Source organism: Jaculus jaculus, unplaced genomic scaffold (genome assembly GCF_020740685.1).
Source record: "Jaculus jaculus isolate mJacJac1 unplaced genomic scaffold, mJacJac1.mat.Y.cur uX1, whole genome shotgun sequence".
Classification (NCBI taxonomy): domain Eukaryota; kingdom Metazoa; phylum Chordata; class Mammalia; order Rodentia; family Dipodidae; genus Jaculus; species Jaculus jaculus.
The window spans coordinates 410,273-427,090 of NW_025423518.1; the positions used below are offsets into that span (position 1 = coordinate 410,273).

Here is a 16,818-nt window from a genome sequence, read left to right on the forward strand (position 1 = left end):
CCCATGATCCTCTAGTGCTCTCCCATGATCCTCTAGTGTTTTTTCCCATGATCCTCTAGTGCTCTCCCATGGTCCTCTTGTGTTTTTCCCATTATCCTCTGGGGCTCTCCCATGACACTCTAGTGCTCAGCCACCATCCTCTAATGTTCTCCCATGATCCTCTACTGCACTCCCATGATCCTCTAGTGTTTTTTCCCATGATCCTCTAGTGCTCTCCCATGATCCTCTTGTGTTTTTCCCATGATCCTCTAGTGCTCTCCCATGATCCTCTAGTGTTTTTCCCACGATCCTCTAGTGCTCTCCCATGGTCCTCTTGTGTTTTTCCCATTATCCTCTGGGGCTCTCCCATGATACTCTAGTGCTCAGCCACCATCCTCTAGTGTTCTCCCATGATCCTCTAGTGCCCTCCCATGATCCTCTAGTGCACTCCCATGATCCTCTAGTGTTTTTCCTACGATCCTCTAGTGCTCTCCCATGATCCTCTAGTGTTTTTTCCCATGATCCTCTAGTGCTCTCCCATGGTCCTCTTGTGTTTTTCCCATTATCCTCTGGGGCTCTCCCATGATACTCTAGTGCTCAGCCACCATCCTCTAATGTTCTCCCATGATCCTCTACTGCACTCCCATGATCCTCTAGTGTTTTTTCCCATGATCCTCTAGTGCTCCCTCATGATCCTCTTGTGTTTTTCCCATGATCCTCTAGGGTTCTCCCATGATACTCTCGTTCTCAGCCATGATCCTCTAGTGCTCTCCCATGGTCCTCTTGTGTTTTTCCCATTATCCTCTGGGGCTCTCCCATGACACTCTAGTGCTCAGCCACCATCCTCTAATGTTCTCCCATGATCCTCTACTGCACTCCCATGATCCTCTAGTGTTTTTTCCCATGATCCTCTAGTGCTCTCCCATGATCCTCTTGTGTTTTTCCCATGATCCTCCAGTGCTTTCCCATGACCTTCTAGTTCTCTCATGACCTTCCAGGTTCTCCCTGGTATCTAATGATCTCCCATGATCCTCTAGTGCTCTCCCATGATCCTCTGTTTTTCCCATGATCCTCTAGTACTGTCTGATGATCCTCTGGCGTTCACCCATCACCTTGTACGTTTTCCCATGATCCTCTGGTGTTCTCCCATGACCCTCTAGTGCTCTCCCAGGGTCCTCTAGTGTTCATCCGTCACCTTCCAGGTTCTCCCTTGGATCTGGTATTCTCCCATGATCCTCCAGTGCTCTCCCATGATGCCCCAGTGTTCTCCCATGATCCTACAGTGATCTGCCATGTCCCTCTATTGTTCTCCCATGATCCTCTCGTGCTCTGACATGATGCCCCACTGCTCTCCCATGATCCCCTAGTGCTCTCCCATGATCCCCTAGTGCTCTCCCAGGGTTCTCTAGTGTTGACCCGTCACCTTCCAGGTTCTCCCTTGGATCTGGTATTCTCCCATGATCCTCCAGTGCTCTCCCATGATCCCCCAGTGCTCTCCCATGTCCCTCTAGTGCTCTCCCATGATCCCCTAGTGCTCTCCCATGATCCCTCAGTGCTCTCCCATGATCCTCCAGTGCTCTCCCATGATGCCCCAGTGCTATCCCATGATCCCCCAGTGCTCTACAATGATCCTCCAGTGCTCTCCCATGATGCCCCAGTGCTATCCCATGATCCCCCACTGCTCTCCAATGACCCCCCAGTGCTCTCCCATGACGCCCCAGTGTTCTCCCATGATCCTCTATTGTTCTCCCATGATGCCCCAGTGCTCGCCCATGATGCCCCAGTGCTCCCCCATGTCCCCCTAGTGCTCTCCCATGACCCCCACTGCTCTCCCATGATGCCCCAGTGCTCTCCCATGATGCCCCACTGCTCTCCCATGATCCTCGAGTGATCTCCCATGATCCCCCAGTGCTCTCCCATGATGCCCCAGTGCTCTCCCATGATGCCCCACTGCTCTCCCATGATCCTCGAGTGATCTCCCATGATCCCCCAGTGCTCTCCCATGATGCCCCAGTGCTCTCCCATGATGCCCCAGTGCTCTCCCATGATCCTCCAGTGCTCTCCAATGTCCCTCTAGTGTTCTCCCATGATCCCCCATTACTCTCCCATGATCCTCCAGTGCTCTCCCATGATCCCCCAGTGCTCTCCCATGATCCCCCAGTGCTCTCCCATGATCCTCCAGTGCTCTCCCATGATCCTCCAGTGCTCTCCCATGATCCCCCAGTGCTATCCCATGATCCCCCACTGCTCTCCCATGATCCCCCAGTGCTCTCCCATGACGCCCCAGTGTTCTCCCATGATCCTCTATTGTTCTCCCATGATGCCCCAGTGCTCTCCCATGATCCTCCAGTGCTCTCCCATGTCCATCTAGTGTTCTCCCATGATCCCCCATTACTCTCCCATGATACTCCAGTGCTCTCCCATGATCCCCCACTGCTCTCCCATGATCCCCCACTGCTCTCCAATGATCCCCCAGTGCTCTCCCATGACGCCCCAGTGTTCTCCCATGATCCTCTATTGTTCTCCCATGATGCCCCATTGCTCTCCCATGATCCTCCTGTGCTCTCCCATGTCCCTCTAGTGCTCTCCCATGATCCTCCAGTGCTCTCCCATGATCCTCCAGTGCTCTCCCATGTCCCTCTAGTGTTCTCCCATGATCCCCCAGTGCTATCCCATGATCCCCCACTGCTCTCCAATGATCCCCCAGTGCTCTCCCATGACGCCCCAGTGTTCTCCCATGATCCTCTATTGTTCTCCCATGATGCCCCAGTGCTCTCCCATGATCCTCCTGTGCTCTCCCATGTCCCTCTAGTGCTCTCCCATGACCCCCACTGCTCTCCCATGATGCCCCAGTGCTCTCCCATGATCCTCCAGTGCTCTCCCATGATCCTCGAGTGATCTACCATGATCCCCTAGTGCTCTCCCATGATCCCCCACTGCTCTCCCATGACGCCCCAGTGTTCTCCCATGATCCTCTATTGTTCTCCCATGATGCCCCAGTGCTCTACCATGATCCTCCTGTGCTCTCCCATGTCCCTCTAGTGCTCTCCCATGATCCCCCAGTGCTCTCCCATGACGCCCCAGTGTTCTCCCATGATCCTCTATTGTTCTCCCATGATCCCCCAGTGTTCTCCCATGATCCCCCAGTGCTCTCCCATGATCCCTCAGTGATCTACCATGATCCTCCTGTGCTCTCCCATGTCCCTCTAGTGCTCTCCCATGATCCCCCAGTGCTCTCCCATGATCCCTCAGTGATCTACCATGATCCTCCTGTGCTCTCCCATGACGCCCCAGTGTTCTGCCATGATCCTCTATTGTTCTCCCATGATGCCCCAGTGCTCTCCCATGATCCTCCTGTGCTCTCCCATGATCCTCCAGTGCTCTCCCATGATCCCCCAGTGCTCTCCCATGATCCTCGAGTGCTCGCCCATGATCACCCAGTGCTCTCCCATGACGCCCCAGTGCTCTCCCATGATCCCCCAGTGCTCTCCCATGATCCTCCAGTGCTCTCCCATGATGCCCCAGTGCTCTCCCATGATCCCCCAGTGCTCTCCCATGATCCCTCAGTGCTCTCCCATGATCCCCCTGTGCTCTCCCATGACGCCCCAGTGTTCTGCCATGATCCTCTATTGTTCTCCCATGATGCCCCAGTGCTCTCCCATGATCCTCCTGTGCTCTCCCATGATCCCCCAGTACTCTCCCATGATGCCCCAGTGCTCTCCCATGTCCCTCTAGTGCTCTCCCATGACCCTCACTGCTCTCCCATGATGCCCCACTGCTCTCCCATGATCCCCCACTCTTCTCCCATAGTCCCCCAGTGCTCTCCCATGATGCCCCAGTGCTCTCCCATGTCCCTCTAGTGCTCTCCCATGACCCCCACTGCTCTCCCATGATCCTCTAGTGCTCTCCCATGATGCCCCAGTGCTCTCCCATGATCCCCTAGTGCTCTCCCATGATCCCCCACTGCTCTCCCATGACGCCCCAGTGTTCTCCCATGATCCTCTATTGTTCTCCCATGATGCCCCAGTGCTCTACCATGATCCTCCTGTGCTCTCCCATGTCCCTCTAGTGCTCTCCCATGATCCCCCAGTGCTCTCCCATGATCCCTCAGTGATCTACCATGATCCTCCTGTGCTCTCCCATGACGCCCCAGTGTTCTGCCATGATCCTCTATTGTTCTCCCATGATGCCCCAGTGCTCTCCCATGATCCTCCTGTGCTCTCCCATGATCCTCCAGTGCTCTCCCATGATCCCCCAGTGCTCTCCCATGATCCTCGAGTGCTCGCCCATGATCACCCAGTGCTCTCCCATGACGCCCCAGTGCTCTCCCATGATCCCCCAGTGCTCTCCCATGATCCTCCAGTGCTCTCCCATGATGCCCCAGTGCTCTCCCATGATCCCCCAGTGCTCTCCCATGATCCCTCAGTGCTCTCCCATGATCCCCCTGTGCTCTCCCATGACGCCCCAGTGTTCTGCCATGATCCTCTATTGTTCTCCCATGATGCCCCAGTGTTCTCCCATGATCCTCCTGTGCTCTCCCATGATCCCCCAGTACTCTCCCATGATGCCCCAGTGCTCTCCCATGTCCCTCTAGTGCTCTCCCATGACCCTCACTGCTCTCCCATGATGCCCCACTGCTCTCCCATGATCCCCCACTCTTCTCCCATAGTCCCCCAGTGCTCTCCCATGATGCCCCAGTGCTCTCCCATGTCCCTCTAGTGCTCTCCCATGACCCCCACTGCTCTCCCATGATCCTCTAGTGCTCTCCCATGATGCCCCAGTGCTCTCCCATGATCCCCTAGTGTTCTCCCATGATCCCCCAGTGCTCTCCCATGATCCCCTAGTGCTCTCCCATGATCCCCCACTGCTCTCCCATGATGCCCCAGTGCTCTCCCATGATGCCCCAGTGCTCTCCCATGATCCCCCAGTGCTCCCCCATGACCCCCAGCCCCCGCGAGACACTCACCTCAGGGTGCTGTTGCCGTAGCAACCGAGGTCACCGATCCCCAGGTCGTCGGCCATGAGCAGCAGGAAGTTGGGCCTCGAACCCGTGGCCGGGACGTCGGCGTCGTCGGCGGCGGCGACGGCGGGGTCCACGCGTGAGAGCAGCAGCAGCAGCAGCGCCAGGGGGGCGGGACTACGGCGCCCCGCAGAGAACATTCTAGAAGCCTTGCTTGGGGTGCGGGGAGGGGCAGAACTCGAACTCGGGTCCCTCCTGGCCGGGCCGGCCTTCAGCCCTGACGCCGGCTGGGTGGCATGGCAACGGGGCGTCGGGGGAGGGGCGGGACCGTCCCGCGGCGAAGGGGCTTCCTGAGAGAGAACAGCAAGGGCACCCGGGATCAAGGACTGAGCTCGCTTCCCCAGCACCGAGGACTGAGTTTAAGCACCCAGCACTGAGGGCCGACCTCGCACATCCAGCACTGGGGACTGAGTTCAAATCCCTACTAACAACTGAGTTCACAATCCCAAGTACCCAACGCTGCCGACTGAGTGCACCAGCACTTAAGGACTGAGCTCGCTTCCCCAGCACCGAGGACTGAGTTCAAGCACCCAGCACTGAGGACCTAGTTCATATCACAAGTACTAAGGACTGAGCTCACATCCTCAGTACCAAGGACTGAGCTCACTTCCCCGGCACCGAGGACTGAGTTTAAGCACCCAGCGCTGAGGACCGAGTTCATATCACAAGTACTAAGGACTGAGCTCACATCCTCAGGACCAAGGACTGAGATCAAGTACCCAGCACCGAGGACTGAGTTTAAGCACCCAGCACTGAGGACCCACTTCACAGCCCCAGCACGTAGGACTGAGCTCACATCCCCAGCACTGAGGACTGAGTTCAAACACGCAGCACCAAGGACTGAGTTCACATCCCCAGCACTGAGGACTGAGTTTAAGCACCCAGCACTGAGCACCCACTTCACAGCCCCAGAACATAAGGACTGAGCTCACTTCCCCAGCACTGAGGACTAAGTTTCAGCACCCAGCACTAAGGACTGAGCTCACATCCACAGCACCGAGGTTGAGTTTAAGCACCCAGCACTGAGGACCCACTTCACAGCCCCAGCACGTAGGACTGAGCTCACATCCCCAGCACTGAGGACTGAGTTCAAACACACAGCACCAAGGACTGAGTTCACATCCCCAGCACTGAGGACTGAGTTTAAGCACCCAGCACTGAGCACCCACTTCACAGCCTCAGAACATAATGACTGAGCTCACTTCCCCAGCACTGAGGACAAAGTTTCAGCACCCAGCACTAAGGACTGAGCTCACATCCACAGCACCGAGGACTGAGTTTAAGCACCCAGCACCAAGGACCTAGTTCATATCCCCAGTACCAAGGACTGAACTTACATCATCAGCACCGAGGACTGAGTTCAAATACCCAGCACCAAGGACTGAGTTCAAACACTTAGCACTGAGTACTGTGCTCAAATACGCAGCAACAAGGACTGAGTTAAAATCCCCAGCAATGAGGAGTAAGTCCCATTGCCACACCAAAGAACTGAGTTCAACTACCCAGCAACAAGGACTTAGCACACACATCCAGCACTGGGGACTGAGTTCAAATCCCTACTAACAACTGAGTTCACAATCCCAAGTACCCAACGCTGCCGACTGAGTGCCACCTCCCCCAGTACCTGTGTGAAATCAGAGGACTGAGTTCAAAACCCAACAGCACCCGCGTGTATAAGGAGGACAGAGTTCACGCCCACAGCACTGGCATGAAAGGAGTGGACTCAGTTCAGCACTTCAGCACCTGTGTGAGAGAGACTGAGTTCAAACGCCCAGCACCCACATAAAAACTGAGGACTGAGCTCACAGCCTCCCAGCACCTGGCCGAAAGTCGAGGACTGAGTTCACATGCCCAGCACCTGCGTGAAAGCCGAGGACTGAGTTCAAAGTCCCACAGCACCCACATGAAACATAAGGACTCAGTTCAAATCCCCAGTACCCGCTTGAAAGACAAGAACTGAATCCAAACTACCCACACCGTTGTAAAAATGGAAGACTTAGTTCAAAGCAAAACAGCACCTGTGTGAATGAGAAAGACTGAGTTCAGTCCGTCAGCACCCGCATAAAATCCAGGGACTGAGTTCAATGCCCAACAGCACCCGTGTGAATTATAAGAACTAAGTTCAGAAACCCTCAGCACCCATACAAGAGACAACTAAGTTCAAACCCATCAGCACCCATGTGAAAGTGAAGGACATAGTTGAAAGACTCCCAAGCACCAATGTGAAAGAGAAGAACTAAGGTCAAAGCCACTCAGCACCCATGCAAAAGTGAAGGACTGAGTTCAAAGACCCCAAGCACCCACGTAAAAGAGAAGAACTAAATTCAAAGCCTCCCAGCACCCATACGAAAGAGAAGAACTAAGTTCAAAGCCCACAAGCAACCACGTAAAAGACAAGAACTAAATTCAAAGCCCATCAGCACCTATGCAAAAGTGAAGGACTAAGTTGAAAGACAACCGAGCACCCACGTGAAAAAGAACTAAGTCCAAAACCTCCCAGCACCCACGTGAGAAGAACTAAGTACAAAGTCTATCAGCACCCATGTGAAAGCGAAGGACTGAGTTGAAAGACCACCAAGCAAACACGAGAAGAACTAAGTTCAAAGTCTCCCAGCACCCATAAGAAAGTGAAGGACTGAGTTGAAAGACCACCAAGCACCCAAGTGAAAGAGAAGAACTAAGTTCAAAGACACTCAGCACTCATGAGAAAGAGGAAAACTAAGTTCAAAGTCTCTCAGCACCCATTCGAAAGTGAAGGACTGAGTTGAAAGACTCCCAAGCACCCAAGTGAAAGAGAAGAACTAAGTTCAAAACCTCGCAGCACCCACGTGAGAGAGAGGAACTAAGTACAAAGTCTATCAGCACCCATGCGAAAGCAGACTGAGTTGAAAGACCACCAAGCACCCACGTGAGAGAGAAGAACTAAGTTCGAAACCCATTATCACCCCTGCGTAAGTGAAGGACTGAGTTGAAAGACCACCAAGCACCGACATGAAAGCGAAGAACTAAGTTCAAAACCTCCCAGCACCCACATGAGAGAGAGGAACTACATTCAAAGCCCATCAACACCCATGGGAAAGAGAAGGACTGAGTTGAAAGACCCCCAAGCACCCAAGTAAAAGAGAAGAACTAAGTTCAAAGACAATCAGCACTCATGAGAAAGAGGAAAACTCAGTTCATAGTCTCTCAGCACCCATGCGAAAGTGAAGGACTGAGTTGAAAGACCAACAAGCACCCACATGAAAGAGAAGAACTAAGTTCCAAGCCCATCAGCACCCATGCGAAAGTGAAGGACTGAAAGACCAACAAGCACCCACGTGAAAGCGAAGAACTAAGTTCAAAGACACTCAGCACCCACGTGGAAGCGAAGGACCGAGTTCAAAGACAACCTCACGGCCGCACACACGTGACTCTTCCGAGACGCGAGTTCGAATCCCGCGGCCCCCGAACCGGTGTTGGGCGCGGGGCCGCTCGCACGCGAGGGACAAGCCTAGGCCCGGCCCTGAAAAAAAAAATCTCGTTTTTCCGGAACGTTCCTGGCCCCGGGGGCGGCGGAGCGCCGCGCCCAGGAACGTTCCGGAACGTTGGGGGGAGGGGCGGGGTGGGGGAGGGGAGCGGTGAGCGGGGCTGGGGGAGGGGCGCCGTGACCCCCGGATGATTAATGGAATTAATCACGATGAGATGAGCGGAAACTAGTTTCGCCGACAACTTAAGACCTGAGCAAAAGGGCGAAATGGTTAAAAAAATGACGAAATTGGGAAAAATTAACCGTCGATCCCCGCCAGCCACTAATGGCGACTGACGATTCAACGAACGACGGTTCACAGGAGTGATTAATAATTACGTAATCGACAGTAATTAACCCTCCTCGTTAATAATGACAGTTATAATTGCCCAACACGAATAATTATAAAGTGGCTTTTTTTTTAAAGAACGGAATTGATTAAACGTTTCCGAAATCGCATTTAAATTTTTTTTTCGACTTTTTTTTGATGCGGGAGGAGGAGAGAAATAAATCTTTAAAATACACTTATTCGATCCTTTTCCCCAAGAACGGTGATTTTTGTTTCTGTAATTTTCTGCTTTTTTTTTTTTTTTTTGGCGTGTTGCCTGACACCCGAGAATCAGGAGAAAGATAATTGTTTTATTCACATATATGTGATTTATATACGTATATGTATAATGTTGTTTTAGTCATATATATTTATATATATATAAAATATTGTTTTATTCACATATATATGACTTATATATGTATATATATTGTTTTACTCAAATATATATTTATATATATATAAAATATTGTTTTATTCACGTATATATGACTTATACATGTATATATATTGTTTTAGTCATATATATATTTATATATATATAAGATATTGCTTTATTCACATATATATGACTTATATATGTATATATATAATATTGTTTTAGTCATATATATATTTACATATATATAAAATATTGCTTTATTCACATATATATCATTTATATATGTATATATATATAATATTGTTTTAGTCATATGTATATTTATATATATATAAAATATTGCTTTATTCACATATATATGACTTATACATGTATATATATTGTTTTACTCAAATATATATTTATATATATATAAAATATTGTTTTATTCACGTATATATGACTTATATATGTATATATATATTGTTTTAGTCATATATATATTTATATATATATAAGATATTGCTTTATTCACATATATATGACTTATATATGTATATATATAATATTGTTTTAGTCATATATATATTTACATATATATAAAATATTGTTTTATTCATATATATGCATAAAATGTCATATATATATGAACTAAACACTAAATAAGAAAAAAATATATACGTGTACACACACAAAATGAGAAAAATATATAAGAATACAGGATGCAAAAATTTAAACAAAATTAAACAAGAACACAGTTTATAAAAATAAAAACGGTAAATTAAATATGTATCTGCATATATATATATATATTTATTTAAATTAAATAATGTAAGCAAAAAAAAAAAAATACACGAATGAAACAAAATCCAATGAGACGAGGAAAAAAATGACACACGTGTAATCAATTAAATGAAAAACAACCAGGGGAAAATAAAACTAAATGAACAAAAATTAGACAAAAACGAACTGAAGCCAGGGAGACGCGCGTCCGTACATCAAATAAAAGTGAAGAAAGTTGAAATTCAGCGCAAATCACTCAAAAATCACAGTCACCATCATCCGGTTTTTGAATGAAAATCCGAAAAAAAAAAAAAAAAAAAGGGGAAAAAAAATCCTCACCTGTTGGTTTCATTCACTCGCGCGTCCGTCTGTCCATCCGTCCCGCCGTCCGTCCGTCTGTCGGCGTGTCTCAAACGCACCCACCGGCCCGCGCATGCGCACGGCGGGGACGGAGAAACCAAAAAAAAAAACCAACAACGGCGCTCGCCGTGACGTCACTGTGCGCGACGTTACGTCACCGCGCGCATGCGCGTACGCGCGAGCTTTCCCGACGGGGAGGGGGAAACAGGGACGGAGGGAGGCGGACGTGCGTCTGTCCGTCCGTCGGCCGCTGGCGATCCCGTGACCCCGTCTGTACATCCGTCCGTCTGTCTGTCTGCGTGTCTCCCACGCAACCACCGGCCCGCGCGTGCGCACGGCAGGGACGGAGAAACAAAAAAAAACAAAACCGGCGCTCGACATGATGTCACTATGTGCGACGTCACGTCACCGCGCGCATGCGCGTACGCGCGAGCTTTCCGGACGGGGAGGGGGAAACAGGGACCGAGGGAGGCGGACGTGTGTCTGTCCGTCCCTCGGCCGCTGGCGATCCCGTGACCCCGTCTGTCCATCCGTCCGTCTGTCTGTCTGCGTGTCTCCCACGCAACCACCGGCACGCGCGTGCGCACGGCGGGGACGGAGAAACCGAAATGTCGCTCGCCGTGACGTCACTGTGTGCGCCGCCACGTCACCGCGCGCATGCGCGTATGCGCGTTCTTTCCGGACGGAGAGGGGGAAAGACAGAGGGACGGAGGGAGGCAGATGTGTGTCCGTCCGTCCGTCCGTGACTCTTCCGGTCTCTCCGTGCTCGCGTCTGTCTGTCCGTCCGTCCGTCGGCCGCTGGCGATCCCGGGACCCCGTCTGTACATCCGTCCGTCTGCGTGTCTCCCACGCAACCACCGGCCCGCGCATGCGCACGGCGGGGACGGAGAAACAAAAAAAAAAACAAAACCGGCGCTCACCATGACGTCACTATGTGCGACGTTACGTCACCGCGCGTACGTGCGTGCTTTCCGGACGGGGAGGGGGAAACAGGGACGGAGGGAGGCGGACGTGTGTCTGTCCGTCCGTCGGCCGCTGGCGATCACGTGACCACGTCTGTACATACGTCCGTCTGTCTGTCTGCGTGTCTCCCAGGCAACCACCGGCACGCGCATGCGCACTGCAGGGACGGAGAAACAAAAAAACAAAACCGGCGATCGCCATGACGTCACTGCGTGCGCCGTCCCATCAGCGCGCGCATGCGCGTTCGTGCGTGCTTTCCGGACGGGGACCGGGAAAGAAAGAGGGGCGGAGGGAGGAGGGCGTGTGTCCGTTCGTCCGTCCGTCTGTCCGTCTGTGACTCTTTCGGTCTCTCCGTGCGCGCGTCTGTCTGCCCGTCCGTCTTGCCTGCCTGCCCGTCCGTCCGTCCGTCGGTCCGTCTGTCTCTCTTGTTTCTGTCTCGGCCCGCACGTCCGTCGGACGGATGGACAGACGGACAGACACAGAGAGAACGTCAGAGACGGACAGACACACCGCGGGAGGCGGACAGGCGGACAGGCGGACGACGACGCGCTTGGCGGGTGGGGTGGCTCAATGGTCGGTGCCGTTATTTTTTATTATTATTAATTATTATTTCCGGGTTCCGGAGGGGTTGCGCAGTGGTCAGCGCCATTGATGATGATGATGAATGTTGTTATTAATTTTGGGATTGCGGTGGGGTGGCTCGGTGGTCAGCGCCATTTTTTTATTGTTATTATTATTTTGGGATTTCGGAGGGGTAGGTCAGTGGTCAGCGCCATAATAATTATTATTACTATTATTATTATTATTCTGGGATTTCAGGGGATAGCTCAGTGGTCAGCGACATTTATTATTATTATTATTATTATTATTATGGGATTGCAGATGGGTAGCACACTGGTCAGCGCCATTATATATTATTATTATTATTGTTGTTGTTGTTTTGGGAATTCGGAGGGGTACTCAGTGGTCAGTGCCATTGTTTATTATTATTATTATTATTTTGTTTTTTGGGATTTCGGAGGGGTAGCTAAGTGGTCAGCGCCACTATTTATAATTACTATTATTATTTTGGGATTTCGGAGGGATAGCTCACTTTAATATCAGTAATCTAAAAAAGTGTGAGTGAAAATAAGATATCTCTATAAGTGTGATTATACTCGTATTTATATATAAAATTTATATGTTTATGTGTAAATATATAGATAAAAATAAATATCAGTATTTAAACATCAAATATATACGTATTCATATAAAATTGTAAAAACATCTCTAAAACTAATATATTTCAGTAAGAAGTTGTAAATAAATAAGAATTAGATTTACGTGTAAAAATATATCTATGCTTACGTATATAGATAAAAAAAGAACACAAATAAACATTTAAGTAGAAACACGAAATTTACTCATATATTCACATAGAACGTAACACATTCATATGTATAAAATTAAAAGTGAGATTTACGCATTTCCCCCCACCTCTTATGAACGTTTGCATTTACACGTTTTCGAGTGAATTTAACACACGTTTATATCTGTATAGAAATCCATTTCTTGGGGAGGAGGAGGATTCTGCAAAAATCACGGTGATTTTGGGCAAAACAAAAAAAAAAGATAAAAATAATAAAAAATGTAGGACGTTGATCGTGGTGGGGGATGGGGACAGCCGCGTGGGCCCGCTTGGACGTGATTGGGCAGGGCGGATGTCCATCAAGGCTTTGGGGGCGGGGACTCGGGAGAACAAGCCTATCCCAGTGGTGGAAAGGGGAGGGACATTGCCTGCTTGAGGTGATTGGTCAGTCCCGCTGTCAATCATGCATTGAGGGAGGACACTCGGAAGGCCACGCCCCCAACTGGATGATTTACATTCCCTCTTGATCTGGATTGGTCAGCCTAGCTGTCAATCATGCGCTGGGGGGGCGGAGACTTGGGAGACCACTCCTCGCTAAGGCTGGGAGTGACAGGCCTGAGCCCAGCTGTCAATCATGTGCTGGGGGCGGGTATTCTCATGGCCACGCCCCTCCAGGAGTTTGACATCTCAGTCCCGATCGTGATTGGGCAGTCCAGCTGTCAATCATAGAGGGGCGTTGCATGAAGGAGATTGCGCAATCTGGCTGTCAATCACGGACTTGGGGGGCGGGACCAGGAGAGGACACGCCCCTCTATGGCTCGGGTGGTGTTTTGACACTGAGTGTGGGACGTGATTGGGCGGTGTCCCTGTCAATCATAGGAGGGAACACGCCCCTTCGAGGTTAGGATGGGCGGTCAATCACGGCTGAACGCGATTGGGCCGTCGGGCTGTCAATCATATATTTCCTCGGGTCTTGAGGAGACCACGACCTCCTCTCTGAGAATGTGAGTGGGCAGTCTGGCTGTCAATCACCGCAGTGGGCGGGGACACGAGACCACGCCCTCACCGAGGTGAGCCGTGTCTTCGTTGCTGAGGAACGCTGAAGGTAATTGGGCGTCCTGGCTGTCAATCACGCACGGTGGGCGGGGACTCGAGCCCCCATCCTGTCTGTGACTGGCACTCAATGCTACAAGCGATTGGGCAGGGTGGCTGTCAATCACGGGCTGTGGGCGGGCATGATAATTGAGGTTCAGAGCTGACCGTGATTGGGCAGTCCGGCTGTCAGTCAAGAAGCTGGGCGGGACTTATCAGGCCAAGCGCTTTTCTGCATGTGCTGATCGTCATTGGGCAGCACGGTTGTCAATCAAAGATTGTGGGCGGGCGCCGGAGAGGCCACGCCCCCTTCAGGGGAATGTCTGACATTGACTGTTGAGGGTCGTGAGGAGCTCAGGTTTCGGGAGGGGGCGGGGCGGTTTGGGTGACACTCACTGCTGCATGTGATTGGGCAGTGCGGCTGTCAATCATGGACTGGGGGCGGGGACTCGTGAGACCCTGCGCCTCCATGGGGGGGGGTGTTTGACACGAGGCGCTGGACGTGATTGGGCAGTCTGGCTGTCAATCACTGACTGGGGGGCGGGGAGTAGTGCTGACCAGTTCCTTCATATATATATATATATATATATATATATATAATTTTTTTTCTTTTAAGTAACAAATTAATAGAAGATATGGAAGGTTAGTTAATGGTGGGAAATAGGAAATTTAGCTGGAATTCATATATATATATATATATATATATATATATATAAATGTATGTATATGTATATATAAATTTATAATACTTTATTTTTTATATTATTTTATTTTTTTAATCTTATCCTTAATTTTTATTAACACTTTCCATGATCCTGAAACATGTCCCATGGTAATTCCCTCCACAACCCCACTCTTCCCCCTTTGAATTCATACATTTTTTTTTTCTATTAAATGTTTTGAGTTTATTTTTATTTATTTGCTTATTTCAGAGAGAGAGAGAGAGAAGGGGGCCCCCAGACGCGCGCGCCCCCTTGTGCATCTGGCTCTCGTGGGTCCAGGGGACTCGAACCCGGGTCCTCAGGCTTCACAGGCAAGCGCTGAACCGCCGGCTCCCCAGCCCCACCAGCTCCTTTATGACAGCGATCGGCTCACTATTGGGCGGGGTGGCTGTCCATCAAGGGCAAGGGGCGGGCACCCGTGAGGCCACGCCCCCCCCACGTACGCGGCTGGCACCTAACTGGGCAGCAACGGGGTCATTCGCGGACTACACCGGGTCCCGGGGAGACCACGCCCGTCCCCGTGCGTGATTCGCATTCAGTGCTGAACGGGATTGGGCACTCTGGCTGTCAATCACGCACGGTGGGCGGGTACTCCTGGCACCACGCCAACCACGACAGAGCTGGGTGCTCACAGCCGCACTGGATTGGGCCCGACAGCTGTCAATCATTGACTGAGGCGGGCACTCACAATCCCAAACTGCCGATTGGACGGTGAGACTGTCAATCATGCGTTGGATGGGCGGGGCTGGAGATTGGCATTCATGGCTGGACGTGATTGGACACCACAGCTGTCAGTCATGGCATCAGAGGGCCGATTTTAAGGGGCTCATTCACTGCTGAACGTGATTGGACAGTCGGGCTGTCCATCATGGACAGGGGCGGGCCCTCTGCACACCTTGGCCTTCACTGATGAACGCGTTTGGGCAGAACAGCTGTCAATCAATGGTTGGGGGTGGGAACTCGCGGTGCCCCGCACCTCCTATACGCCAATGACTGGCATTTGCGGGAGATCGTCATTGGGCCGGTCAGCTGTCAATCACACATGAGCGGGCGGGACCTCGGAAGAGAGGCCGAGCCCGCAATGACGGGGACTGGCCCTCAGTGCTGAACTTGATTGGACAGTCGGGCTGTCAATCATGGATGAGGGCGGGCTCTGCGTACAGCCCGGCCCTCCGTGAGGGTAATGGGCGTTCACTGCTGGTCGTGATAGGTCACAATGGCTGTCAATCACGGGTCAAGGGCGGGTACTACCAAATACCATGTTCCTCTGCTGTGGGAAATGACCTGCAGCCACGGATGAACCTGATTGGACATTTGTCTGTCAATCAAGGGTAAGGGCGGGCTCCCCGCCTTCCACGTCAGTAACTGGCCTTCGCCGCTGTCAATCATAGCTTGGGGGGTGGGCACTCTCCACGCCACGCCCCTCCTCCTACATGCCAATGACTGCCATGTGCGGGTGATCGTCATCATTGGGCCGATAAGCTGTCAATCACACGTGTGAGGGCGGGACCTCGGAAGAGAGGCTGAGCCCGCAATGACAGGGACTGGCCATCAGTGCTGACCGTGATTGGACAGTCGGGCTGTCAATCATGGATAAGGGCGGGTCAATCATGGATGAGGGCGGGCTCTGCGTACAGCCCGGCCCTCCGTGAGGGTGACGGGCGTTCACTGCTGGGCGTGATAGGTCCCTGTGGCTGTCAATCACGGGTCAAGGGCGGGTACTACCAAATACCATGTTCCTGTGCTGTGGGAAATGACCTGCAGCCACGGCTGAACCTGATTGGACATTAGTCTGTCAATCAAGGGTAAGGGCGGGCTCCCCGCCTTCCACGTCAGTAACTGGCCTTTGCCGCTGTCAATCATAGCTTGGGGGGTGGGCCCTCTCCACGCCACGCCCCTCCTCCTACATGCCAATGCCTGCCATGTGCGGGTGATCGTCATCATTGGGCCGATCAGCTGTCAATCACACGTGGGAGGGCGGGACCTCTGAAGAGAGAGAGACCAAGGCCCTCGGTGACAGCGATTGGCGACCAGCGCTGAACGTGATTGGGCAGTCGGGCTGTCAATCACGGATAAGGGCGGGCTCTGTGTACACCACGTGGGGCATTCACTCCTGAGCAATGATAGGACAGCCTGGCTGTCAATCTTGGGTCAGGGGCGGGAACTCGAGACTCCAAGCTCCTCCCGGTAGGGGGGGGGCAAGGATGGGCATTCACGGCTGAACGTGATTGGACAGAAGAGCTGTCAGTCATAAATAGGCGGGCCATAAAAACGGCCGAACTCGCCCCTCTATGACAGTTTTATCAATTCACTTTCATTTATATTTACGTGTTTATTTATTTAAATTGTTACTTTAT

At 51.4% G+C, this 16,818-nt stretch overlaps 1 protein-coding gene across 1 annotated transcript in view; it reads right to left on the reverse strand.

Annotated features, from left to right (window-relative positions):
* Window positions 1-10,418, reverse strand: part of Arsl (arylsulfatase L) — a 29,034-nt gene extending 18,616 nt beyond the window's left edge. Inside the window, exons 1-4 of the mRNA XM_045141445.1 lie at window positions 10,316-10,418; window positions 8,358-8,501; window positions 6,624-6,742; window positions 4,946-5,289 (exon numbers count right to left, since the gene is read on the reverse strand). Of these exons, the coding sequence (XP_044997380.1) occupies window positions 4,946-5,139 (194 nt within the window). The 5' untranslated portion in view covers window positions 5,140-5,289; window positions 6,624-6,742; window positions 8,358-8,501; window positions 10,316-10,418. The remainder of the gene's footprint in view (window positions 1-4,945; window positions 5,290-6,623; window positions 6,743-8,357; window positions 8,502-10,315) is intronic.
* Between the last annotated feature and the right edge of the window lie 6,400 nt (window positions 10,419-16,818).